The sequence below is a fragment of the Trichechus manatus genome, unplaced genomic scaffold, assembly GCF_000243295.1.
Source record: "Trichechus manatus latirostris isolate Lorelei unplaced genomic scaffold, TriManLat1.0 scaffold00021, whole genome shotgun sequence".
Classification (NCBI taxonomy): Eukaryota; Metazoa; Chordata; class Mammalia; order Sirenia; family Trichechidae; genus Trichechus; species Trichechus manatus.
The window spans coordinates 2519867-2544976 of NW_004443957.1; the positions used below are offsets into that span (position 1 = coordinate 2519867).

The following is a 25110-nucleotide window of genomic DNA, read 5'->3' on the forward strand; positions in this document are numbered from 1 at the left end:
GAAATTCCTGGATGTCAGTTTTCCAAGTTTTGGCTCCTTAAAAGTGGAACATATAGAGAATTTCAAAACAGAGTATTAGTAAGACACAATAAATAATTTGGAAGAAGGAAACTGAATTTAGTCTTTTCTGAAAAGTAGAAATAGTAGAACCTATCAAGTATGGTCAGAGAAAGAACACAAATGGGGAAAGGAAAAGGGCAAACAGCTATTGTTAAACCAACTTGGTGACTTTATAGTTTTATTTGCTTTAGTACGTTCTTAGCTTTAACCATAAAAAAATCTGTGTTGTTGCCTTCTGGGCAACATGGGAGCTTATCAGCTGCCATACATGGTGTTTGGACTTGCAGTAGCCTAGGCTTCGGTCTTATTCTGTGTTAAGTTTTCATCCTATTCAGCTAACTCCATTCTGAAGCCAAAATCATAGTTTATCTTCTAGTGAGAGAATCTTAACTTAATATTTTGTTATTTTTTATGTGTATTTAATGTTACTGAATCTTAACTTCAGAAATAAAGCCTGTGTACTGAATCTCTTTGATTCAGTATTTCTGTTGTCTAAATGGGGTGATTCCTTTTTCAATATTTTTCCAAATAGGTTTGTGTCTGGAGAAAAGAGTCTTCTATAAGCTTATATCAGGACTTCATGCTAGTATCAACTTACATCTATGCGCGAATTATCTTTTAGAAGGTAATCAGACTTCTAAATAGAAATTTTTGTCTTCTATTTGTGTGAAAATTACTGGGGGAAATACATATTCTATGTAATTAAGAAAAAAATCTTATTTACTTAATATAATGTATTTCTCCTTCTCTTTAGAAACCTGGGGTAAACCTAGTTGGGGACCCAATATCAAAGAATTTAAACGCCGTTTTGACCCTGTGGAAACTAAGGGGGAAGGTCCAAGAAGGCTAAAGAATCTGTACTTTTTATATTTGATTGAGCTTCGAGCTTTATCAAAGGTGGCCCCATATTTTGAACGCTCAGTTGTTGATCTTTACACTGGAAATGTAGAAGAAGATGCTGACACAAAAACCCTTCTACTGAATATCTTTCAGGATACAAAGTAAGAATTGAATATTAGTGATTTGAAATTTTCCACTATGTATTTGAATGAGGTAGCTCTTGAAATACAACAAAAACTGACTCCTAAAAGTTAGGAAAAAGGAGAATTAGGGCTGAGAAGAAAAATGATCAACAGAACATCATTTAAAAAAAATTTTTTTAATTGCTAACTGAAAAGCCTCTATAAAACTTTGTTGTAAAATACACTATTTTTTAAACTGTTATAAAAATGTATGTTACACAATACTTGCCAATTTAACGTTTTTCACATACAATTTAGTGACATCAATTACATTAATCATATTGTACAACCATCACCGATATCCATTGCCAAATTTTCCATAAACACGAACTCACTGCTTCCTAAACAATGATTCTCCCTTTCTCCCTCCCTCCTGCCCCTGATAACTACTAATAAAACTTTTTGATCTCTGTACATTTGCCTAAAATAGGCTATTTTTTAAATATAAATTTTAAATTTTATGAAATATCAAAAAAATTGTTTTTGTAGTATCAAAACTTAATGCTACTTTGAATGTTCTTCCTACCAATTTTTAACATGTAATTTTTCATTACATTACTACAGATTAGTATGTAAGCAAAAATAAGCCTGTGCTTACCTTTCTTACTGGGTCATCTGCCCCCGTCAAGGACTGTAAATTTGAAAAGAGGCTTTGATTCTTTAGGAAGGTATTGTGGGATTGGAAGAGAGACAGATGCTAGCCATACCTAGAAACAGAGTCTTTGGTATGGTGAAAAAATGTGAAATTGTTTACTACAGATGATCTAGTAAGCAAGGTTAGCATTGTGTTTACCCTGCTTATTGGATAATCCCCCCCTGGTTACCTCGCTATGTTACTAAACCTTACGCATGACTAAATAATGAAATTTAAGTATTTTATAGGTATAGAAAATTCTATCAGAGCTTATTAGTACTTGAATTTTCATCTGTAACTTATTGTCATTTCATCAGGTCCTTTCCCATGCACTTTGATGAGAAATCCATGTTTGCAGGTGACAAAAAGGGAGCCAAGTCATTAAAGGTAATTAGTTCTTGACTGGGGACAAGGTGGGGGAGGTTTACTAGTTTTATTTTAATCCTATTTGTCTAAACTATTTCCAGGTTCTCCAACTTGTTGAAGTTGGTCTGATTGGATTTTACTTATAAATGGTACAAAAAGCCCTATCCATAATTCCTTCTCAATTTCATTGTCCTAGCTAGCGTGACCAACTACTTAGTGAATCCTCAGTCATGACTATGTCCAATGAGTGTGACACCATTCTAAATGTCTTTCTAAAAGATAACAGATTATTTTGAGAGAAAATGCTTTAAATTTTTTTTTTCTTTAAAATCACAGTGTATATTGTTGTTTTGATGGGTCTTTCAAAAGATCATCAGCTGTTAGCCACTTTGAGGGCAATAAGTAGTATATTTTTCTCAAGTTTATTTTATGGAATGTTACAGACTTTGAAACTGTTATGTTTTGTCCTTATGGAGTAACATAAACCTGCAAAACACCTGTTGCCGTCAAGTTATTCCGACTCATAGAACTGCCCCACAGGGTTTCTAAGGAGCGGCTCGTGGATTGAAACTGCCAGCATCTTGGTTAGCAGCCAAGCTCTTAACCACTGTGCCACCAGGGCTCCATGGACTAACATAAAAGGCAAAAATTACTTGTTAACCTCTGGTATCAGAAAGAGACTAATATTTTAGGAACATTGCCAAACTTCACGTTAGGGTTCTTTAATTTGTTTTCATTTGCTTATAGTAAATTTAGGAGTCCCTGGGTGGTACAAAACTGTTAAATGCTCAAATACTAGCCAAAAGGTTGGTGGTTTGAACTCACCCAGAGGCACTCCAGAAGACAGGCATGGCGATCTGCTTTGGAAAGGTGACAGCCTTAAAAACCTTACTTTGCACATATGGGGGTCACTATGAGTAGAAATTGACTTGATAGCAACAGTAACAACGTATTTCATTTTAGGAGTTTGTTTTGCCTTACTGTTGATGTAGAGACATACTGCTAATTGGTATTTAATACAATGTTAATTCATTTTTATGGTGCCTTCTATTTTATAAGTACTTAAATAAATATTTATTCTTTGGTCCTCATAACTCCCTTGTGTAATAGATAGAACAACTGTAATTATGTATGTTTTTATAGATGAGGAAAGTGAGACTGAGAAAGGCCCAGGGTCTCGGAACTAGCTCTCAGCTGCACAGTGCTAGCTGGAAGTGTTGTTTGCTGTTTTTTAAGGATGAATAAAGGAGAACCTAAGTCCATTTTTCCATCTGCTCTGGAGAAAATTAATTACATGAGAGCGTACAGCAAAGGAGTTTTTGTGTTCTACTTACATTGTGTTTCTTTTGGCCAAGGTATTGATTCCTTTCAACCCTCTGGGCAGCTGGGAAAGGCTTTTTGTGGCCAGATTTTTCAGGCTGCTTACCTTCAGCTTCATGCAGTAGAATATTTACCTCAGTGCAATAAAATAATTTTTATTTTCTATATTTTCCATTCTGTGAAAAAGATCAGGAAACATTTTTAAACCCATGTTAACCTCAGGTATGGTGAGGTAGGGTGAAACTTACCTGAGAGTCATAGGAAACTATGCACAGATGCCCACAGGCAGAAGACTCTCCGCTGTATAGGAAAACATCACAGCAAAACACAGGATCCAGTAAGCATCCCTGTAGAATCTGCATCAGTGAATGTTCGCAACTGTAAGCTCAGACAGCTGGTACGGCCCTGTGGTCATCAGTGTTGACTGAGCACCCTTTACAAGCATGATGTGATACTGAGAATAGATATAAAAATTGGTGATTTTTCTGGAACTAGCTTTCTGATTTAGGCCCACACAAAGCAAAACATCAAAAAAAAAAAAAGAAAAAATCCATAAAATATATTTACCATTGGTTGTATGCAGATATCAAATAGAATAGTTAGTTCCTTAAAAGTAAAGACCATGTGTTATTTACTTTTGTGTCCCCCATAGTGCATATCTTGGTGGATTTCATAGAATAGTTTCTCAATAAAAAAATTTGTTGAATTAATATGTGGAGTGAATTTTATAAATTTGCTGTAATGTCAGTTTTTCATCTGCCATGTTATGCATGTTATAGAAATTCAAATATTTTTATTATTCACTATAGAAAACACAGCTCATTCATTAATAAACTTAAAATTTTTTATTTCTTATAGTTTAGCCAAGTGCAATTTAATTTTAAAAGTCTAATTAGAGTGAAAATATTTTCTGCATGTTAGGAGGAATTCCGGCTGCATTTCAAGAATATCTCTCGTATAATGGACTGTGTTGGATGTGACAAATGCAGATTATGGGGGAAATTACAGGTGTGTGTATTGTTTTCTGTTTTGAAATTATTACTAACCTTAACTTTTTTCACTGATAAGTTCAAAAGTTTTTATTAAAAAGTCTTCACTGCCCATCGAATTAAAGTTTAGAAATAGGCAGTTCCAAGGTGTAGTTTTTCCATTTTATTGATGAAAAATCAGTATTATTAGGTCTATGTATCATATGTGTATGTGTAATGATATTTTTTATATTATCCAAAGTTAATGGTTTTGTAGGTTTCTTTGTATCTGTTTATCTTGGTACAATCTCAGATTCATTTCTGAAGTTGGTGTTATAAACAAAGTGTATTAGTATTTTATATATTTATAAGTATATACTTACACAAAATATGGTTGGGACCCAAGACACAAGGGAAGGATTAGTCCAAAGGACTAATGGACCACAAGCACCACAGTCTCCACCAGACTGAGTCCAGCACAACTAGATGGTGCCTGGCTACCACCACCGACTGCTGTGACAGGGATCACAATAGAGGGTCCTGGACAGAGCTGGAGAAAAATGTAGAACAAAATTCTAACTCACAAAAAAAGACCAGACTTATTGGCCTGACAGAGACTGGAAAAACCTCAAGAATATGGCCCCTGGACACCCTTTTAACTCAGTACTGAAGTCACTCCTGAGGTTCACCAAAGATTAGGCCCATAAAACAAAACAAGGTTAAATAGGCACACCAGCCCAGCGACAAGGACTAGAAGGTAGGAGGGGACAGGAAAGCTGGTAATGGGGAACCCAAGGTTGAGGAGAGTGTTGACATGTCATGGGGTTGGTAACCAATGTCACAAAACAATATGTGTATTAATTGTTTAATGAGAAACTAATTTGCTCTGTAGACCTTCATCTAAAGCACAGTTAAAAAAAAATATATGATTGGTAAAATATAGTTGGGAAAAGATAAAATATAGCTATGTAAAAAGACTTAAATATCAAATTTTGGTGATTGACATTCTTTCAGTGATCAAAAGAAGTCCTCGTAGACACAGAGTAGGAAGACTCTCCCAGGCAGGTCCATTAACGTTATGTTCAGTGTAAAAAGGATTGTTTGGTATTTTATCTCTTATTTTCTTACAAAAGTGAGAAGTCATAGAAAATCAAGAGAGAATTATTTTAATGGAAGTTACACTAAAAACAAGGCCATTAGTAGTTCAGTGGTAGAATTCTCACCTTCCATGCAGGACACCTGGGTTCGATTCCCAGCCATTGCACCTTATGCACAACCACCACCCATCTGTCATTGGAGGCATGCGTGTTGCTGTGTTGCTGAACAAGTTTCAGCGGAGCTTCCAGACTATGACGAACTAGGAAGAAAGGCTTGGTGATCTGTTGTTGTTGTTAGGTGCTGTCGAGTCGGTTCTAACTCATAGCGACCCTACGTACAACAGAATGAAACACCGTCCCGTCCTGTGCCATCCTCACAGTCGTTGCTATGTTTGAACCCATTGTTGCAGCGACTGTGTTAGTCCATCTTGTCGAGGGTCTTCCTCTTTTTAGCTGACCCTCTGCTTTACCAAGTATGATATCCTTCTCCAGGGACTTGTCCCTCCTGACAATATGTCCAAAGTACGTGAGACGAAGTCTCACCATCCTCACTTTTAAGAACATTCTGGCTGTACTTCTTCCAAGACACAATTGTTCATTCTTCTGGCAGTCCATGGTGTAAGAAGAAAGGCTTGGTGATCTGCTTCCTAAAATTAGCCAGTGAAGACCTTATGGATGACAACAGTCTGATCCCCATTTGTTCATGGGGATGGTGCAGAACTGGGCAGCGTTTTGTTCCGTTGGGCGTGAGGTCTCCATGAGTTGGAGGCTGATGGAATGGCAACTAACAACAGCAACACTAAAAACAGATAATTATTTTGCTCTAGTGCTTATAGCTGAGAAATTATTAAGTATTCATGTCTCTAATAATCTCTGAGGTTTGAATTGCTAAGGGCGATAGGAAATGCTTTTAAAATTACATATGGAACACTGAAATTCTAACCTTTTTAACCTCTTCTTAAAGGTTAAAAAAGAAGACATTTTAATAATTTAGTATAGTATAATATGTGTCCAACAAGCATTAAACTATTCAAGTTTCCTTAACAGCTTAGATAAATGTATCATATGGGTAATCTGTGAGGAAGTAGAAACCATAATGACTTCTTACTGGGAAATCCATACTTTTTATTTTTAAAACTCATTTGAACTGTTTACGCTTCCCAAAGAGTCCCGAGGTGGCGCAAACAGTTAAGTGCTCCACTACTGGCCAAAAAATTCGTGGTTCTAACCCACCCAGAGTTGCCTTGGAAGACACGCCTGGGAGAGCCTTCCTACTCTGTGTCTACGAGGCCTTCTTTTGATCACTGAAAGAATGTCAGTCACCAAAATTTGATATTTAAGTCTTTTTACATAGCTATATTTTACCTTTTCCCAACTATATTTTACCAATCACGCCGAAGGGTCACAGCCATTGAAAACTCTATGGAGCAGTTCTACTCTGCACAGATGGGGTCACCATGAGTCAGGATCAACTTGACAGTAACAACAAGCTTTTTAAACTTTGTCTTTTTACAGGATATTTTACACAGTTTAACATTTTGGGGAATAGCTCAGTTTATATGAATTTCCTGTCTGTCATTACAGTACTGAATATTCCTTTAAGCCTTTTTAGTAGTTGTTAGTATATAAATTTAATTGTAAGTTTATTGCTGTTTTCGTTAGACTCAGGGTTTAGGAACGGCTCTGAAAATATTATTCTCTGAAAAAGAAATCCAAAAGCTTCCAGAGAACAGCCCATCTAAAGGCTTCCAGCTCACTCGACAGGAAATAGTTGCTCTTTTAAATGCTTTTGGAAGGTAAGAACCATTTTGACAGGGAAATCTTTTGATTCCGTTGGCTCAACAAAATGCAAAGATCACCTCCTCTCCTAACGTAGGATTTTTTGTTTTGTTTTGTTCAAAAAGAGAATTATCATCATATATTATCATACCTGCACTCATTTCACGGAGCCCTGGTGGCACAGTGTTTAAGTGCTCAGCTGCTAACCTAAGGGTCAGTTGTTTGAACCCACCAGCTGCTCTGGGGAAAAAATGTGGCAGTCTGCTCTTGTAAAGATTTACAGCCATGGAAAGCCTATGGGGGCAGTTCTGCTCTGTCCTATATGGTCATTATGAGTCGGAATCGACTCAACGACATCAGGTTTGGTTTTGGTTTTTCGTTGCATTTTAGAGTGTCATTAATGCTCACAAGTTAGTTTCTCTATGGGCCATAAGAAAAATAAATAATTTCCGATCTCCAGGTTTCTCAGTTTGCCTCCTCAGTTTTGTGGGGAAAATACTTTCCTATTAATATTCACTTTAGCTAGCTAGAATGTATTCAAGTACAGTAGCGGGAGTAAGGAAAGCTTGGTTGAAAAGATCATAAAAGAAAAAGAGATTCAGCCCTTCAACTGCTCTTTCCTTATTTCTTAAGCTGAGGAGGCATTTTTTTCTTTCTGTACATTTTTATTATTTCCTTGAAGAATGTTACAGTTTTTCCTATAATTGTTAATGGGATCTGTTAACTTCATTATATCTTCCAACTGATTATCAGTCTATTTAAGTAGTGAATGATTTTGGCCTCACTAACAAAATTAAGGAGCCCTGCTGGTGCAGTGGTGAAGCGCTTGGCTGCTAAATGAAAGGTCAGCAGTTTGAACCCACCAGCCGCTCTGCAGGAGAAGGATGTGGCAGTCTGCTTCCTAAAGTTTTACAACCTTGGAAACCCTATGGGGCAGTTCTGCTCTGTTCTACAGGGCGATTCGACAGCAGTGAGTCAGAATACGATTCGACAGCAATGAGTTTGGTTTTTTGGAACACAAAATTATTGTGTTCCTTTTTGGAGAGTTTTTCTTAAATGAATTACTTGGTAGCTTTCTCTCTTTGATAACCCATTTAATACAGTTCTGCCTCAATTAGGGCCACCCACCACAGCATTGCCTTGGTGTGTAAGGCTAGTGGGCAGAGACCTGGGATGAACATTGTCTTTGGCCACTGAATCCTAGAAAATCTGGTTTCTTTGAGTAGTGCTAGCCAGTCTGTTATGTTTACTCTGCAAGTGCCTTTCCTCCATCAGAAGCCAATTTTGTTACCAATTCAGATCAATGGTTTATTTTCCAGTGGACAAATAGGTATGACATTAATATATCTGCTGGATGTTAAAATATGTTTTACTGCCCCTCTAAAGAGTAAAGCAGTAGGTGGATGTAGGTATGCCCTGGGCCTTGCTGTGTCCTCCATTAGCATAATAATAGAGAATGTGAAAAATAAATATTGGGTAATAAATAATGAGGTCTGGACTGCATCTACACAGCGACTATGCTGTAATGGTCCCATATAGGGCTCTTCAGTTTGTGCTAACATTTCCAATAGAGTATTCCAGGAGCTAAAGGGGTATACCTGTAGTTATTTTGTATAACCTTTGAGTTCTCTGATCCTCTGTATTTTGTGTCAAAACTGGGCTTTGAGCGTGATGTTTTTCATTCTGAACACATATACTGCTATTTACTAAGATCTCTATTCTTTAGTTATGGGCTTTAATTTCTTTACCCTACCTTCATATATATTATGGTGCAGTGTTTCTTTTTTGTTTGTTTGTTTGTTTTTGGCGGGGGGTGGGTGTTGGTTAGTTTTTTTAACAAGTATTTGAATTGCAACATATATTTTTACACATTTATTTTGTTTAATAGTAAAAATATATTGTCTTTTTCGTAATAATTAAGAGTAGTTTACAGCCTTTAATATTTGGGGAACTAGAGTAAGACTACATTTCCTATTAATCCTACACAACTTGTGAAGGTTGGAAGAAAAATGTTTGAGACCATAGAAAACAAATTTTTTGAAAGACCATATGTCATAATACGAGTGGATGGGCTTTGGAATCCAGTGAACCTAGTTAGAACCCACCTACTAGCTGGATGACCCTGGTAAAACTACTTGATTTATTTGAGCCCCGGTTTTCCTAAAATGTAAAATCAGGATTAATTATATCTACGTTGTAGGATTTTTAACAAATAATGAGGTCATGTATGTGATGTGCTCAAAACATTGCCTGGCATATCCTAAGCTCTCAATAAATAGTAACTGTTCTTATTTCAACTACTTACGGAAAGGAGCTTAATACTACATATTACATCATACTAAATTCCAGGAAAGAAAGACATTAGATTTTTATTGTATTGACCCTGCTTTTATATAACAATAAATGAACTTACAGAATTATTTTTCGTGATTTCCACTCAAGTTGTACTTCTGAGCCTGAGCTCAGAAGCACTTCATTCATTCATTCAATAATAATCTATGGAATGCCATAAAAATCGATGGATTCTGGGCGTAAGGATTCAGAAACAGACAAAATAAACAGAATCTTTACCCTCATGGAGCTAACAGTATAAAACAAATTAATGTGTTTCCGGAACAAGGAAAAAGGAGGGGTAACTTGGAGAGGAGTGTACAAAATGAATTTATAAGACCAAATGTAAATGATTTAAGATTCTTTATTGTTATATCACTGTTACCATAATTAATCTAGAGTCTGTCGATCGTAAGAAGTAACTGTCTACCTTTGCCTCTTTTAAACCAGGACTAAAGAACCATAGCTCTGTGTCTCGTCAGTCTCTAATGAGAAATTACAGCAATACTCATTTAAAAATGTGTTGCTTGTACCTTTTTAGATTTTGCTTTCAAATTATAGCCTATGTAAAAATGTCAATAATTCGATATATGTACTAATATGCTTTTTTTTCCTCCCTTACAGGCTTTCCACAAGTATAAGAGAATTACAGAATTTTAAAGTATTATTACAGCACAGTAGGTAATACAGGCTTTTACTTGTTTCTTTAGAGACATAAAGGGACTGTGGGAAGCCTTTTAATCTTGGACCTTCAGCAGATTAGAGATTAATCTCCTAACTTCAAGAATTTTGAACTCTTTAAAGGGAAAATTCAGATACTCACTTGAATATTTATGATCCTTCATAGATTATTATCAATGGGAGATATTTATAAATGAAGTATATACTTTTAAAACATGTAAGTTATACCACTTCTGTTTACTTTCCCTTGTTTCCACCTGTTTAATATTCTGCTATTCCATTTGTTTAGAAATAGTTTTGTTCTTATTGTATTATTCTTTACTTCCAGTTGTCAAACCTTAAATGAGTGTGTCTCCATCATAATCACAATGTTAATAGTCTGCTATGGAAAAGGAGAACTGGGGAACAAATGTTGCTTAGGGCTAGTATCAGTGATAAAAACTTATCAATAATTTTTTAATGTGTAAAAAAAAGCCCATCCTAGCTCTGTGTCACTTTATATAATATGGAATTGTCAGTGTGATGAATGGTCCTTTAAATGTATACCCAGAAGTTTACAGATGTTCCTTAAGAATCCCCAGGACTTCAACTTCAGTTTCACTGGTTTTTATTTAAGATTTTTAGTTGCTGTTGTTGCTGTTTTGCTTTGATCTAACATATCTGCCTTGGTAAAAATGAGTAAGTACTCTCCCTGTGCTATCCAGCCAGGTTTCATGTATGGCTGACTCAAGAATATTCTTTTACTTAGAATCTATCAATCAGTTTCTTTAGATTTTTTCTTTCTTTGTTCTCACCCCAAATGTAGAAACTCGTTTTCTTTAAGACAAAAAAAAAAAAAAGAATAGAATAAATAAGTATTTATTTAACAGAGTACTTCTCAATAAAATCTGAATGGGACTATATGCATTTGTAACACCAACTGAAAACATAATACACAAAAGTTGCTATTTAAAACTTTCTTTTTTTTTGCTATTATAAATTAAGCATTTTATTTTAGATTACAATCTATGCAATCCTGTTAACTCTCATTCTTATTTTCCTTGGTTGGATATCTAAGCAGGTAAATTTGTTCAAGCCTCCTTTAAGTCCGCTTCCCACTTTTTCTTTTCATTTTAGTTCATTGTATATAAATGGTACTTGGTGTGACTTGTACCAACAGGTAACTCATAAGATCTAAACTGTCATTTTCTAAACCTTGGGACTTAGGTATCATTAAACAAATATTTACAGTATTGATTCTTTTAAAAGGTATCAGTAGATACGTGATTTGGAAGGTTGCGTCTGTGTAGAAGTAATGCGGGTACAAAATATAGAGTCTCACTTTAGACTCTTCAGTCGTTTGCAAAGTAAATAACAAGTGCTCTTAAACCCTTATCTTATCCTGCCAAAGTCTGAAATGTGTTTATCGGTGATTTAATGGAGTAAGTTATTTTAAATTGTATTTAGTTCTACCACCCCTCTTTTAAAAATATTTAGCTGTCCTTTGAAGAGGGATGACTGAGGGAAAGTAAGGTTATCACTAGAATTATTTTCTTACCTAATTTATAAATTTCATAAACTCAGCTTTTTGTTTTTATTGTTGGTGATGTATTTTGTTAAGTTGAATAAAAAAGGCTGACTTGATTGAAGCCTCTCCCACTTTTTCTTTTTTTTTAGGGATGCAAATATAGCATGGTGGGGAAGGAGTCCCTAACGCAGATTTGTCTAGAAAGTGAATATCTAAATTATCTTACTGGTAAATTAATAAGAATTATTCATTACTTAGTGTTCAAGAGTTTAAGAAAATGTGAAAATTTTGCACTTTGTCTATTATTATTATTACTGTATGTTTAAATATCTTTTTGGTAGTGTTACTTTACCATTCCTTCAGTAAAAGAAAAAGACTATTATTTAAACTCTCCTTACTTGAGAAAATCCTTGGTCATTTCCATTTGTTGCTTTTTATCTTTACTGTGATTTGTTTTAAGCTTAGGAAAAATGTATATTAGAGTCAGTTTTAGGAAAACAAAAGGTCTACTTAGGGTAAAAAGTTCTTTTCAAAGTTTTGGCACATTATCTCACTACTAAGAGAATAAACAAATGAAGTATTCTTAAACAGCAATTCACTGAACTTTATTTTACCATAAAATCAATTGGGGTCGGGGGGTGTGGGGTGGGAGGACGGTAATTTTTGTGTGTGTATTTTTTAAATGATTGTATAAACTGGAGGAATCTTTGTTTTGTGAACCTGGTGATATTTGATGGTCCTTGTGATATATAAACTGTTTTTCCAATTCACATACTTTTTGTTGTGAAGTGATAATAGAGTACTGACTGCATTGTGAAAATCTTTGGCTGGTAAATACCTCTTGGCATTTTGTCTTTCTCTCATTACCTAATTTAAAAATCCAGCACTTATAACTGACCAAAATGATTGTGGCAGCTGATGAGGTAATGAAAATGAAGAAAAGGAAAATATTGTTTCCTTTAATGGCTTGACTTTACTCTTTCTTAAGTGGCATCTATGTAAAGTAGAAAAACTATTAAAATTGGTGAACTTTGAATGTTTCTTCTGTTTTGCTTCTTAGATTACGAATAGGATCAGACAAAATGTAATAGATTTCACAGTTTTGAAATCTGATAAGTGAAAACATTTTAATATTGTGAATTACTCGATGCTTGTAACATCTTTATGTATATGAAACACTGTGCTGTATTTTCCAACTTTGTCAGGTGCCATTGTATGTAAGAAAGGACACCTATTTTGATCTTCACAGCATTGCCTTCAACTGGAAATTTGGGAACAGCTCACAGTAAGCCTCTCAGCAGTTTACAAACTGAAGTACCTGCAGAAACCATAGCTGTTCACCAAAATACACAGATTGGGTGCATGGTATTATGGAAACTATTTGGTAAAAACGAAACACAAATTCAAATTCATGTGTACGGCAAAGTAACATTTACAGGTGCAGCTTTGATTTTGAACAAAATTCCAAATAAGCTGCTAATGTACCCAACAGATTCTAGAAAATGTGGATTAAAGTAAATGTTTCTGCAGTCTTTTCTTGCTTTTTTTGCCTCCTAAGTGTTCCTTTTATGAGGATTTGATTATAATTTGTGGAGAAGGAAGAAAATATATTTGTAAGTAGTCTGATACTGTTTCTTATTATAGTCATGATAGCAAGCATTTGCTGACACTATATTAAGGGCTTTACATGCATTATCTTATTTAATCTTCACAACAGCACTAGTAGGTAGGTAAAATTACTTCATTTTATAAATGAAAAATGAGAATTAAGAAAGACTTGTAACTTGTCCACGGTCACAAATTCTATGTTGTAGAGCTAGAATTTGACTCCAGAGCCTCTATTCAGAATGTGGTATATTCATATAATTTCATGGTTGGTCTATTACCATTCAGCTAAAAATTGGGGACTTTTAATATCTTTTGATTTGAACTGAGTCATGTGGCTTTTTTTAAAAATATACTTTTTATTTAATGTTTTGAATAGGTAATACATTCACATGGTTCAAAAACCAAAAAATATAAAAAGTTATACAATGAAATGTATTCCTTCCATCTTTGCCCCATCTTCTCAGTAACACCCCCCCCTCCCCACCCACTACCATCATAAATAACCTCTGTTCTTGGATTCTTATTTTTCCACCATCCAGACTTTTTAGGCATATACAAGCAAATACAAATGTAAAGTCTTGTTTTTTCTCTCATTTTTACCCAAAGAGTGGCATCATATATATACTGTCTTTCACTTTGTTTTTTCCCTTAATATTTCTTGGTAATCTTCCCATATTACTAGATAGTGTTCCTGTTTTTTCAGTGGCTGCTTCGTATTCCATGGTGTGGATGTGTCATCATTTCATTAATCAGTCCCCTGTACGTTTGCCATTTCACATGTATGTAAGTGTAAGTACCTGTAGGATAAATTCCCAAAAGTGGAATTGTTGGGTCAAATACCATATGCATTTGTAATTTTGAAAGATATTGCCATATTACTCTCCTTAGTTACCAGTTCATATACCCACCTGCAGTTTATCGTGGTGTCTGCTTACCCACAACCTCACCAACCCAGATGTTATCAGACTGTGAGATTTTTACCATTCTGATTTATGAAAAATTATCTCTCAATGTATTTTTAGTTTATATCTTTCTTAATACGAGTAAGGCTGAGCACCATTTAATATGTTTAAGGGCTGTTTGTATTTCCTTTTGTGTTAATATCTTTTGCCCATTTTTCCACTGCATTGTTGATCTTAGCAATATCTAGGAGTGCTTTATATGTTACAGTAAGTTATAGATCCAACCTAATTTTTTCGCAGATGACCACCCAGTTGTTCCAGTTCCACTTACGGAACAGCTAATCTTTTCCCTAGTAGCTTGAGAGGCTGTATTTATCATATGGAAATTCCCGTTATGTATTTGGTTATCTGGGTTCTCTGTTTCATTGATCTGCCTATCCATGTACCAGTACCACGTTGTTTTATATTTTCACATCTAAGTGTGTTGGGACTCTCATTCCGTGCCCCCCCCCCTTTTTTTTTTTTACTGTTTTCCTAGCTGTTATTTGTATGTTTTTCTATATATGAGCTTTAAAAAAAAAATCCTTTAACATATGGATTATGCTAAAGCTCTGTCCAACTCAGTGTTCTTGAGGGTTGCACTTTTAACCATTTGATGCAGCACTATTCTTTTGATACTACCTGATAAAGGTCTACTTTTCACTACTTGCTGTATTATTCATTAGTGTTTGTCAGTGCCCAAACAGGTAAGGACAAAGAGGCAGGATGCAGTGCTTGTGCAGAAAAAGTTCCAGTGCTTCTATTTTAATACTTGGCCCCCAGAAATGATTTGGGCACTGTTTTATATGTAAAATCCTTATTTCCTTTTTTATTCCATTATGAATCTTTTCTTCAAAAGTTGGATATTTGTCAAAGATTCATAAGGCAACAGAGAGATGCCCTTAAATAAATGAATATTAAACTTGTAAAATAAATATACAGTGACTAGAAGTACAAGTGCAAGAAGTTACCTAAAAAAAAAGAAGAAACAACATTTACCAGAAGAACAGTATTTGACAATTCATTATTCTAGGAGCTAGAAATACAGCAGTGAACAAAACAGACAAAAAATCCCTACCATCATGTAACTTACATTCTAGAATATAACCTAACTACATTATATCTAGTTTATAGTGAAAAATGTACCCAAAGAAAGAATATAGGAACCAGAGAGGAATGGCTAACAGAAGCCTGTCTAGTGGAGAAGGTACCCTCAAAGGTACCCTCAATATAAATGAATTCTAGTGTCTTCTTGATGGTGCCATCAGGCTGTCATAGATAGATGCCATTAATCAAGTAAAATCATCCACCTAACACCCTTTGATCAGATCAGAGTCAGCATTCACCAAGCAACATTCTGATAAATGTAATTTTCAATGTGGCTTTCCTTCACAGAATATACCTTCAGGTAGGTGAGTCTTCTGGTCTCTTCGACAGTTTGTATTCCTTAGTATGCTACATAAATTGGTATTATTTTGTAAATTAGGTTAACATAAATCAATTCCAAAGAAGTTGATCATGGAGGTTTTAAATATGCAGACTTGAAGCCCAGACTGGGTTAGTGAATTCACCAAGGGGATAACATATTAAGGACAGTAAGTCATATAAATTTAATGGCCCTGGTAAAGCAGTACTTGTTTATCCTAAACAATCCTTTTTATACTTCAACTAATGCCTTCGAGGAGAACCATGACTTGGCACTGCATAGAGACTGGTGGGACTGTTATGGGTTAGTAAGATACATGGAAAGTTGAGAATCAAGACAAGTCAGAGCAACCATGAAACCAAAACCTGTTGCTGCAGAGTTGATTCCAACTCCTAGCAACCCTATAGGACAGAGTAGAACTGCCCCATAGGGTTTCCACAGCTGTAAATCTTTATGGAAGCAGACTGCCACATCTTTCTCCCCTGGAGCAGCTCGTGGGTTTAAACCACCGACCTTTTGGTTAGCAGCTGAGCACTTAACCACTGCACCACGAGGGCTCCTTTATCAGAGCAACAGAAGTCACTATAAAAAGGGAAGGCTTCTGAGGATCATATAGGCTAATGAGAAACAGGTCACAGATATAGCTGAAGAGAATAGGTGTCTGAGCTCCAGTTCTAACTAAAGTTCAGAGGCAGAAACTCCATTCTGGGTGTAGTATACTATTTAGAATGGTAGGGTAGCCAAGGTCAAAAAAGGCAGACCAGCTTTGAAGGCTAATTAATGTTTTGGCAAGGTATTAATCAGTTTCTGGGAAGACAGGCCAGGACCCAGCTGTAGGTCAAGGAACAGAGGTAGGGAATCCAGATTTGGAGGAACTAGGTAGGTACTATTAGGAGTGGTTGAGTCTCTGGATTTGGATCTAAAACATTGAGCCCATACTTGATTACCTGGTAGCCAGTCTTGGAACTCTAGACTGAATAATGAATGCAGTATCAGTGCTTAGGCCCAAAGGAGCTGGGTAATAGGTATAAGAATCAGACACAGAGCTCCTGGTTGGGGGTACAGAGACATCATCAGCACCCTTCAAGGCATTTTGACCCTTTGGTGCAGGGGCTCTCCATATGTCCCTGCTCAGAGCCATAGTCGAGTGTATATATGGGCACTGCTGAGTTGACAGACTGGGACCCAAAGACACATGACAGCTGCCTCATCCAGTGTCTAGCATTTAATAGGCACTCAATAAACACGGATGGAATTCCATGTTACCCTTATTTTCCTATTTTTAATAAACAAGTGTTTCTGCACTTCAACCAAATAATTTATTATAGTCTTTGATGAGAATAAGTCTACTATTTTAGCCTGATCCTTTCCAGCAGCTCCTCACCTGGACCATGAGAAGTCTTAAGTAGCATTATGCCCAGTCAGAAATGTTTTTAACTAATATAATTCTCACTTACATAGGCTAAAAAATGGGGCTACATATTAGAAGTGTCTAATCAGACTTATACTAGTCTGTATTTTATGCGAAAGCAGGGTATTTTGTTAATCAAGTTTCTTTAGTTGGAAATCTTGATAAAAGTTTCAAATACGTAGATCCATTTAGTTTTAACGTAAGTTTGCCTTTATTGTTAACAACAACGAAACAATATTCTAGTAATATCCACTATGTAATATAAATGAGAACTTTTTTCTTACAATACTTCCTAAGCTCGAGGGTTTACTAATGCTTTTTTTTTTCCCCCCCTATATTAGGGGTTAAGTGTTCAAGTTCAACAATGAATAATTCTCATGGATTTTGGTGGGCAAAAAAGTTGGGGATGCACTGGTCAGTGTGCCTGATCTAAGTAGCTAACCCTGACAACCAACACAGTTACTGAGAATGTGCCCAATACAGTCAAGAGATAACTGGCATAATTAAATGTGATTTATGTGTATAATAGTAAAAACTTTTTACAGTCCACAACTCCGCATGTAACACACCCCAGATGTTTTAATCATTGGCTCAATTAAACAGGTCGATTGTAAGAAGGAAAAAGAGCCAATGAAAGACATCATCTATACAAATCAGTTGGAAGTCTTAGACACTAACTGCAGAGAGAGAGACCTAGTATGCATATTGCCAGTAGTTAAACAGAAACACTCATATGCAGCCTTTTGGTGTTACTTTAACTTAGATAAATAATAGTACCAAATTTTCAGTGATATTCCCCATATATTTTTAACTTTCAAATTGTATGCTTTAAAAGCTAGAAGTTATTTGGATATTTTAGAACCAGTAATCACCATTCCGTTCTCTCTCTCAGCATTTAATAGTTTACATGAGGACTAGCTTTATTAGTGTACTTAGCACATATAAATTAGGAAGCTAAAGGGAATTTTAATTTTTCTTCCCACACAGTTCCTGCAATATTTTACAGGGTATACATAATCATTTACTATGACAGAAAGTTAATTTGATACAATGATAGTTTTTTACATCCTACAATGAGTCTACAACACTTGCGTTTTAGCACTTTTTTTTAAAGTGGGAGAAGGAGAAAGACAGGCACTTAGAACATTTTTAAAATCCTCTCCAACAAAAAATATAGTTCAAATAAATACTAGCAGCTTTATCATAAAAGTGGATTGTGGCATTCATCAGTTAATGCTGGCTATTTCAAATTTTCCTGCCAGTAATAATTATAAACAGTGTTTACATATCATAGAATGAATATAATAATTGTATGATTTTAGTGATATTTTTAATCAAAAAACAAACCAAACCGGTTGCTGTCAAATTGATTCTGACTCATATTGACCCTACAGGACAGAGTAGAACTGCCCCATAGGATTTCCGAGGCTATAAATCTTTATGGAAGCAGACTGCCACATCTTTCTCCTGCAGAGCTGCTGGTGGGTTCGAACAACTGACCTTTCAGTTAGCAGCTGAACACTTAACCACTAACAAAAATATATATCTAGCTTTAGCTGACCTAATATTGAGGATTTGCAGGACTTTCTGCAGGCATGATTTAAAGATTTTTTTTTTACTACGAATATTAAGCACATGTTGAGTTTGCCGTAACAAAGACAGTATGACCATAATAGGGTGTTCCTAAAGCTGTTTAGAATAACAACTTGTAATACTTTATTATTTTAAGGCAACCTGAATGATCAGTGCAGATTTTGCTTCAGTGTGGAATTTTCCCAGACACAGTAACTATTTTAAATGATACGTGACCCAAATTCTTCCATAGATTGAAAGGCAAGAATGTTATGTGGGATTTGCAGAGTAAAGGTATTCTATACAAATGAAAAACCCAATCATGGCCCATTTAAAAACCTGATAACCCAATTTTAAATACTATCAAAGTAATATAAATAGACTTGATCTCTATGAAAACAATGGCAAGAGATTAAACCATTCATGAAGACCAAAATGGGAAATAGGAGTCATTTGAAATGGGTTTCATCATGTAGGTAGGACTTCTTAATGGAAGTTCCTTTTCATCTGCCCCTCCCTCTGCTGAGATTTGAGATTTCCTAGGGAAGAGCGAAATGGCACTTTCTCTCTGGTAACAGTACTTCCTCTAGTACCTATGTCTGGTTTGTAGAAAATCAGAGCATTTAACATCCCCAACAGAGCCATGTACCAGTCTCCCATTATAGGCTGTTTTATGGCTGGAGAATATACGTAGTGGAGGTTTTAGAACAGTACTTCTGGTTGGGGAAGCAGCAATTCATGACATGTTTTTCACTTAAATGAAAAACAACTTACAAAGCAATTCTGGAATGTGCCCTTTAACATGGCTAAGAGACAGGCATTATCCTATAGCACGTTGTAATGCTACTCCTATCTTAAACATGCAGTTTAAATAACTCTGCTTTTAGAGTTATTTAAAGATAAAGGGCACTGCTTTCAATATGGCTGAAAATTAGAGGAAAAACAATTAGGATTCCACAATCATTTGGCTGTAGCGCCAGGGGTATTTATCATTAATCCCCCTTTTGGAATCTCTTTTTACCTTGAATATAATGGAAATTCAGCTAGTTGGGAAAGCTGTAGTCTTGCTGTAGTCCTGAGTTAATGGATTTCATTGGGCTGAAAATTATGCAGAATCTCTATGAATACAGCAGACCAATTGCTGTCAAGTCGGTTCCCCAACTCATAGCAACCCTACACGATTTCCAAGGATGTAAATCTTTACAGAAGCAGACTGCCACATCTTTCTCCCACAGAGCAGGTGGTGGGTTTGAACTGCAGACCTTTTGGGTAGCACCCAACCACTTTAACCACTGTGCCACCAGGGCTTCTTACGGGATTTAACAGTGTAAGTCAGCTCTATATACATTATCAACGTGTTATCATTAAATTGTATACATTAGTGCCTTGCTGAAAGGAACTACCAAACTTTTGGAAAAATTTAAGAGATTCTTTGAGGACCAATCATCTGAGCCTTAAAGATCACTAAGGAGCCAGCTACCTTGTTGTTGTTAGTTGCCATTGAGTTGATTCTGACTCATGGCAACTTCACGTGTACAGAGCAGAACTGCTCCATGGAGTTTTCAAGGTTGTGACCTTTCAAAAGCAGACAGCCAGGTCTGTCTTCCAAGGTACCTCTGGGTGGGTTCAAACCGCCAACCTTTCGGCTAGCAGTCTAGCGCTTAACCATTTGTGCCACCCAGGGACTCCCAGTTACCTTACAGTCTACCAGTATTCCATTACATTTTAATATTCAACACTGGAGTTGCAGTTAGCTCTATGGATGTCAGTTATATTTTAGGAGTCTACCAATGTAGAGCTCAGAATATGACTGACCCGAAGAGATAAGGATTTGAGGAACACTGCAGTCTAAAAAGCCTTAAAAAACTATTAGACCATATACTGTATTGTTTTAAAGTGAATTATGCATAAACGTTTGTGCAAACCAAAACATATATTGCAATAACATTCTCAGGAAAAAAACCCTAGTATATTTTAGCATTATTATTTAAGTTATATAAAATCCATCTTTATAAAAGTACAGTTAAAAAAAAAAAAAAGTTTAACTTATGCCCACTGAAATAGCCAGGCTCACTTTTTAGTACTAAAATAAGGTCTTATCAATCTAAATTATTGCTTAGTCCTATGGAGACACCAGAAACCTGTAACAAAAATCAAGTCCTATTTCTTTAGGAAAAGTGCCTTAAAAGTTCAACTGTCATTAAGTTTGTCTTTCTGAAGCTTTTCAAGTGAGGAATCTTCCAAAATACTGTGAACTGATGCTACCCATGGCTTGGTTTGTCAGGATCCAAAGTTGAGTCTTGTGGCAAAGTTCCTACTTGTGCCATGAAGCTGTTAGTTTGTTGTCCCCAATCATAATAGTCTGGAGCAAAACTTAAAAAGAAAAAGAAATATTTCATTGACTTGAAACATTATACTTAGTATTTATGACATGTCTATTTGAGGTAAACAGAGTTGGGATTTTCCATAAATTAGCCAATCCCAAAGTTTCTTGAAGTTTTGTGGCTTATTGAAACCAATTTTCCCACAAAACAGTGCTATGCAGTTATTAAAAGCCTGCCCACAAAAGTCTACTGAATTTATATAGCCCAAACCCAAAACCCATTGCTGTTGAGTTGATTCCAACTCATCGCCCAGAACCAAAAAACCAAACCTGTTGCCGTCGAGTCGATTCCAACTCATAGTGACCCTACAGGACAGAGGAGAACTGCCCCATAGTTTCCAACGAGCGCCTGGTGGATTCGAGCTGCTGATCTTTTGGTTAGAAGCCGTGGCTCTTAACCACTGTGCCACCAGGATTTCCAGAAGTATAGTATTAATACAGCCATTAACCAATCACTGTGTATAATAAATTTTTTAGCAAAAAATTGTTTCTGAATCCTAACTTGGAGTATAGCTTATTATCCGTCTTTGGACAAATAATTTATGTGCCTCAATTTCCTCATCTGTAAAATGCAGGGCTTTGAACCAGTTTGTTCTGGTTTGAACCCCCGCTGATAATTTTGCATTTCTAACATGTTCCCCCAGAAGTAATACAAAAGAATCACCTGGGGATCTTGTTAAAATGTAGATTCTGATTCAGTGTTATCTGGGGTGGAAATGCAAATTTTCAGCAGGGGTTCGAGCTGGAAGGAACCAGTTGGAAGCCCTGGTAAAATAGGGATAATATTAGTAACTACCTTGTTTGGCTATTTTGGGAATTAAGTGAGTTAATACCTATAAAGTGCTTAGAACAGTATCTAATATATGTTAGCATTCAAAATGTAAGTTGCTTTCATGTTTATTATTTTCTTCTATGTACTGGAAAAGGGATCTCGTCCCTATATAAGTAGTGACGACTCCCTCAGCTCTGGCAGATGAGGGGCTAGAACTGCTCTAGCAGGGTATGGGTTTAAGGGGCACATATAGCTAATAGCAAATGCAGTGGGGTGAGTGGATAAAAGAACAGCTTTAGGGAAGAGGATCTGGACAACTGTTGACTTCTGGAAGTACTTCTTGCCTATTGGCTAGCTTCCAGGTTCTTGTGTTCTTTACATCCGCTGGCTCCAAGGACTGCTCTGCTTTCTTCTTTTTTCCCAACCAACATCTTTTATTCTTTCTAAGACTAATCTCCTCCCTGATCCACTGGGAGTCACTGGGTGGTGCAAACAGTTAATGGGCTCAGCTGCTAACTAAAAGATTGGAGGTTCAAGTCCATCCAGAGGTACCTCAGAAGAAAGGCATGGTAGTCTACTTCCAAAATATCAGCATTGAAAAATGGGGCAAAGTTCTACTCTGACATACATGGAGCCACCATGAGTCAAGAGTTGATATGACAGCAGCCGGTCTGATCCACTGAGAAAACAACATTCCAACATTCTCCCTGCTTTTCATCAGTTCTGTTCCCTAAAACAAGTGTTCTTTTCAGAGCTTTTTAAAAGTTTTCTTAAGGACTTTTACTATTAGTAACGATAGAAAAATGAGTAAAAAAGCAAGCATATCTTCTCTTTTATCGTTTTGTCCCAAAGCAGAAAAATATATTAAAATGTTAATGACAGGTCTTTAAATTCACAAAGGATTGGATAAGATTAGCCTTCACTTCTGAGAAAGACTCAGACTGAAGCTTCCCTTTCATGGGAACAGTGTTGGGGGTGGGGTCTGGGATGACAAGCAGAAAGAAGAGAGGGGCTCAGCAAGCACTAAGTCAGCCCCTTTTGCTCTTTTTACCCCTGCTAACCTTGCTGTACCAGATCCACAGATTGAAAGAAGGCCATGATGATCATGGGACGATGGTGTGTGACTGAAACATCAGCAGGCTGAGGAACCAAAACAAAAACCAAACCCACTGCCACTGAGTCAATTCCAACTCATAGTGACTCTACAGGGCACAGCAGAACTGCCCCATAGAGTTTCCAAGGAGCACCTGATGGATTCGAACTGCTGACCTTTTGGTTAGCAGCCATAGCTCTTAACGGGGAAGGGAATTCCAATAGCTACCAGTCTCCTGGTTGCAGACCACACCTGTGGCTGAGGAAGTAGAGCTCACCATCCTGGGCATGGGTCTCTGCTATGGTCTCTGTGTGGATGCTCTGCAGTTAAGTCTCACACACTCAGGTGCTTCCTTCCTCTACTTACCTTCCTACCTCCAAATTAGGTGATGGGGGACTGGGTGGTAGATAATTTATTATCTTCACTACACTTTATATGCTGATTTTAACTATTTAACTGCCCTCTCCTGAAAAGTAGATGCTTAAATATTATGGTCCAACTCTACAAGTGGATTTTCAAGAAAGGAGACTCTTCTATTAAAACTCACATGAAAAAGGGGGAATAAAAGGTGTAATTATAGAATTTGCATATGGAGAGGAAGTCCAGGCGATTTCGAGATAGACTGTTTTAAACTTAAGAGGATAAGGGTAAACTTCAGGGACACCACAAAGAAAATTAATAAATCTACTCACCAAAATAAAGAAGAAGAAAATAAAAAAGACCCAGCAAACACAAAAACAACGACTGACAAGAAAAGAAAATCCATAAACAAAAAGAAGTCAGCACAGAAAATTAAGAGGAACAAAGAAACCGTTAACACCACAAAAAAAGTATAACAAAATGACAGGAGTAAACCCATACCTATCATTAATTACACTGAATGTAAATGGATTAAATGCACCAGTCAAGAGATAGTGGCAGAATGGATAAAAAACATGACCCATCAATATATTGCCTGCAAGAGACACACCTTACACACAAAGACATAAACAAGTTAAAAATCAAAGGAAGGAAAAATATCAAGCAAACCAACCAAAAGATAGCAAGAATAGCAAGAATAATTTCAAATAAAGTCAAAATCCACTATAAGAAATATTAAGAGATAAAGGGCATTATATAGTGATTTAAGGGTCAATTCACTAAGAAGACATAGCCATAATACATATTTACACCCTAATGACAGAGGTCCAAAATACATAAAACAAACTAACAGAATTGAAAAGAGAAATAGACAGTTCTACCACTTTGGACAATGGACAGAACAACTAGAAAGAAACTCAAAGATGCAGAAGATCTAAATAACACAGTAAACCAACTCAACGTTATACATATATACAGACATTCCATCCAACAGCAGCACAGAACACATTCTTCTCCAACACACATGGATCACTCTCCAGAACAGATCATATTCTAGGCCACAAAGCAAGCTTCAATAAATTCAAAAACATCAAAGTAATACAAAGCATCTTCTCTGACCATAATGCTATAAAACTAGAAATCAATAACAGAAAAAGCAAAAAAAAAAGGAAACTGGATAACACCTTACTTAAAAACTACTAGATCACAGAAGAAATTAAAAATGAAATTAAAAAATTCTTAAGAATCAAATGAGAATGAAGACATAACAAACATACCGAAACCTCTGGGACACAGCAAAAGCAGTGCTCAGAGGAAAATTTATAGCAATAAATGCACACATCAAAACAGAAGGTCCAAAATCAATAACTTAACCCAACAACTTGAACAAATAGAAAAGAAACAGTAAAAGAAGTCCACAGTCACCAGAAGAAAGGAAATACTAAAGATCAGAGCAGAAATAAATGAAACAAAAACAATAGAAAGAATCAACAAAACTGGAAGTTGATTCTTTGAGAAGCTCAATAAAATTGACAAACCACTGGCCAAACTGACAGAGGAACACAGAAACAAACAATCTTTGATGGTTACGAGGGAGGGGAGAGGTGGAGAGGTAAAAACACTAAGTAGACAATAGATAAGTGGTAACTTTGGTGAAGGGTAATACAGTACACAACACTGGGGAAGTCAGCACAACTTGACCAAGGCAAGGTCACAGAAGCTTCATAGACACATCCAAACTCCCTGAGGGGCTGAATTACTGGGCTGGGCTGAGGGCTG

The 25110-nt window shown here is 36.2% G+C and overlaps 2 protein-coding genes across 6 annotated transcripts in view; one reads left to right on the forward strand and one right to left on the reverse strand.

The window, feature by feature from the left end:
• Positions 1-14714, forward strand: part of ERO1B (endoplasmic reticulum oxidoreductase 1 beta) — a 73113-nt gene extending 58399 nt beyond the window's left edge. Inside the window, exons 11-18 of one of the 4 annotated variants that reach the window (XM_023727992.1) lie at positions 593-685; positions 815-1061; positions 2034-2103; positions 4324-4410; positions 7130-7263; positions 10202-10258; positions 11915-11993; positions 12971-14714. In XM_023727992.1, the coding sequence (XP_023583760.1) occupies positions 593-685; positions 815-1061; positions 2034-2103; positions 4324-4410; positions 7130-7263; positions 10202-10258; positions 11915-11951 (725 nt within the window). In that variant the 3' untranslated portion in view covers positions 11952-11993; positions 12971-14714. Of the gene's footprint in view, positions 1-592; positions 686-814; positions 1062-2033; positions 2104-4323; positions 4411-7129; positions 7264-10201; positions 11121-11914 lie in introns of those variants that run through there. The other 3 variants (XM_023727991.1, XM_023727993.1, XM_004372795.3) reach the window with 3 other exon arrangements.
• A 66-nt stretch (positions 14715-14780) lies between these two features.
• GPR137B (G protein-coupled receptor 137B) overlaps positions 14781-25110 on the reverse strand; it is a 64051-nt gene continuing 53721 nt past the window's right edge. The window contains exon 7 of one of the 2 annotated variants that reach the window (XM_023727994.1): positions 14781-21096. In XM_023727994.1, coding sequence (XP_023583762.1) covers positions 20985-21096 — 112 coding nt within the window. In that variant the 3' untranslated portion in view covers positions 14781-20984. The remainder of the gene's footprint in view (positions 21097-25110) is intronic. The other variant, XM_004372796.3, reaches the window with a different exon arrangement.